The 2,773-nt window shown below is 28.9% G+C and overlaps 1 protein-coding gene across 2 annotated transcripts in view; it reads left to right on the forward strand.

Annotated features, from left to right (window-relative positions):
- Nucleotides 1–316, forward strand: part of LOC108736941 (armadillo repeat-containing protein 6 homolog) — a 5,960-nt gene extending 5,644 nt beyond the window's left edge. Inside the window, exon 9 of one of the 2 annotated variants that reach the window (XM_025973311.1) lies at nucleotides 8–316. In XM_025973311.1, coding sequence (XP_025829096.1) covers nucleotides 8–184 — 177 coding nt within the window. In that variant the 3' untranslated portion in view covers nucleotides 185–316. The remainder of the gene's footprint in view (nucleotides 1–7) is intronic. The other variant, XM_025973310.1, reaches the window with a different exon arrangement.
- Nucleotides 317–2,773: the final 2,457 nt, after the last annotated feature.

The following is a 2,773-nucleotide window of genomic DNA, read 5'->3' on the forward strand; positions in this document are numbered from 1 at the left end:
TAACCAGATAAAAAAGTTCTTGACATTGGGTACAGATAAAATTTTAGAAAATAATTTGAAGAATTTTCCTACTATTGAATTCGATACTAAATCAGCCCTTCGTGATTTAGGCTGTAAAGTTGAATTAAAAGAGGAATGGACTGGAAAAGGGGGCCTTTTAACTTCCCAAGCTGATGAATCTTAAAAGTATTAATTACACGGACAGTGTTTGCTTTTTTGTAACTTATTAAATTAATAATTTTTATAGCGCTTCTATTAAAACCTACTTACTAATTTTTATAATTTTTATAAACATTAATAAATACCTCTAAAAACATAAAGACTCTGTTTCTTAAAAAATAAGTGGAATATACTTCTCTTTTTAACTTAAATTTTGATTTGATGTTTTCATTTTTGTTTATTAAATGTTATAGTTATCCTCCTATCTTAGAGGTCCGCACTTTAATTGAAAAGACTGCTCCATTATTTGAATCAAATAAATGTTCCCACTATTTATTTCTAAAAATACAGTAATGTAAATAACAGGAAAGGTTTACCTAAAGGTAACGATAATAACAATTCTAGTTTTTTACAGTTTTCCGATTTTGTATAACATTATTTGAATAGCACTGCGTGAAAGTCTTTCAGTCTTTGTGCGCTTGGCCGTTTATTATTCAGCCGCCTGAACGTCCGCTTTCAAAACAAGCTATCGAATTTAGAAAAAAAATTCCCCGGAAAAAAACGCAAAAAAGCTTTGGTAAAATTTCTCTTAGGAAAAAAGCCCCAAGAAAAAGTGTCCTTGAAAAGAAAATTTCAAGAAAAGTATTTTAAGTGAGACCTTAAGTATAACTTTCACTACTACAATAAATGGTGAAATGCGCAAAAAATTTTGCGGATATTAAAGAAATAAATCGAAGACTGTATCATACTGAGCCTTATTAAAAAAAAAGAATAATTAACACCATAAGTAAGCAATTTTATTTACAAGACTCATTACTACATATGATTGGTTGAACATAATTTATACACAACATATGCATAAAATATAACTTTCATATGATTCTAAAGTCGTTTGCCAGATTTTGATGTTTTTATTTGAAGAAGACGGGGGCAAAATTTGTAGAGCTAAATTTTTTGTAAGGGTGCTCTCTACCCTTCCCATCGAATCCAAAATTTTGGAATTTCTGATGATGAAAATTACAGGCACTATAACTTGCATGCTATTCAAGATACAATTGCCAGAATTTGATAATTTTGTTTGAAGAGGACAGGGACAAAATAAGTAAAGTCAGTTTTTTTGTAAGGGTGCTCTCCAACTTTTTTTTTTGAATCTATAATTTTTCTATTTCTGGTAGTAAATGCATGCTATTTAAAATACGATTGCCAGATTTTGATAACTTTGTTTTAGGAGGACGAGGATAAAATAAGTATAGTCAGATTTTTTGTAAGGGTGTTCTCTACCCTTTCATTTGAATGTAAAGTTTTGCAATTTCTGGTAGTAAAATTACAGGTGTTATAACTTGCATGCTATTCAAAATTCGTTTGCCAGATTCTGATAATTTTGTTTGAAGAGGACAGGGACAAAATAAGTAAAGTCAGATTTTTTGTAAGGGTGCTCTCTACCCTTTTATTTGAATCTAAAATTTTGCAATTTCTGGTAGTAAAATTATGAGTGTTAATACTTGCATACTATTCGAAATACGATTGCTAGATTTTGATAATTTTGTTTGAAGAGGACGGGGATAAAATAAATATAGTCAGATTTTTTGTAAGGGTGCTCTCTACCCTTTCTTTTGAATCTAAAGTTTTGCAATTTCTAGTAGGAAAATTACAGGTGTTATAACTTGCATGCTATTCAAAATTCGTTTGCCAGATTTTGAAAATTTTGTTTGAAGAGGACAGGGATAAAATAGGTAAAGTCTGATTTTTCCACAGTTTTGCAATTTCTGATGGCGAAAATTGCAGGCATTATATCTTAGGTACATACAATTCAAAGTTTGTTTGCCAAATTTTGTTATTTTTGTTTTTGTAGGGGACGTGGACAAAATATGTAAAACCAGATTTTTTGTAATGGTCCTATCTACCCTTCCCTTTAAACATAAAGCTTTGCAATTTCTCTTAAGTAAAATTGCAGGTATTTTAACTTATATACTATTCAAAATCCGTTTGCCAAATTTTGATAATTTTGTTTGAAGAGGAAGGGGATAAAATAACTAAAATCAGATTTATTGTAAGGGTGTTCTCTACCTTTCTTTTTGAATCTAATAGTTAGCAATTTCTAACAGTAAAAAAAAACAAGTATAACACCTGTTTTTTTTATAAGTAATAACTACTTGCATATTTTGCAAAATTCGTTTGTCTGATGTTGATATTTTAATTGTAGGAGATGCGGATAAAACATGTAATCGAATTTTTTGTTAGGATGGTTTAAACAAAATAACAATTTTTGTGTATTTACGTTCTTCTGTAATTCAGTAGAGGGCGCATGTTGCAATTAATAAATGTTGTAGCTTTTGTCAGTTGTTGTTAGATGACAGCTCACTGCAGAAATTGTGATAATTAATTGTGGCATTTAAAGTTTTTTCAACATGAATCTTTATTATTAATAATAAGACATCATATTTTCGTTATACTGTATAGATGTTCATTTCCTTTTAACAAGACAAAAAATAAATTGTTGCATCCATCTTCTAAATATGCATAATAAATATTTATTTACATATGTGTTGAAATCTTATTAAAAATGCTATTGTAATGTTAAAACTGCATTTTCTTGATATTTTCTATATATATA

The sequence above is a fragment of the Agrilus planipennis genome, unplaced genomic scaffold (assembly GCF_000699045.2).
Source record: "Agrilus planipennis isolate EAB-ADULT unplaced genomic scaffold, Apla_2.0 scaffold141, whole genome shotgun sequence".
In the NCBI taxonomy this organism is placed as follows: domain Eukaryota; kingdom Metazoa; phylum Arthropoda; class Insecta; order Coleoptera; family Buprestidae; genus Agrilus; species Agrilus planipennis.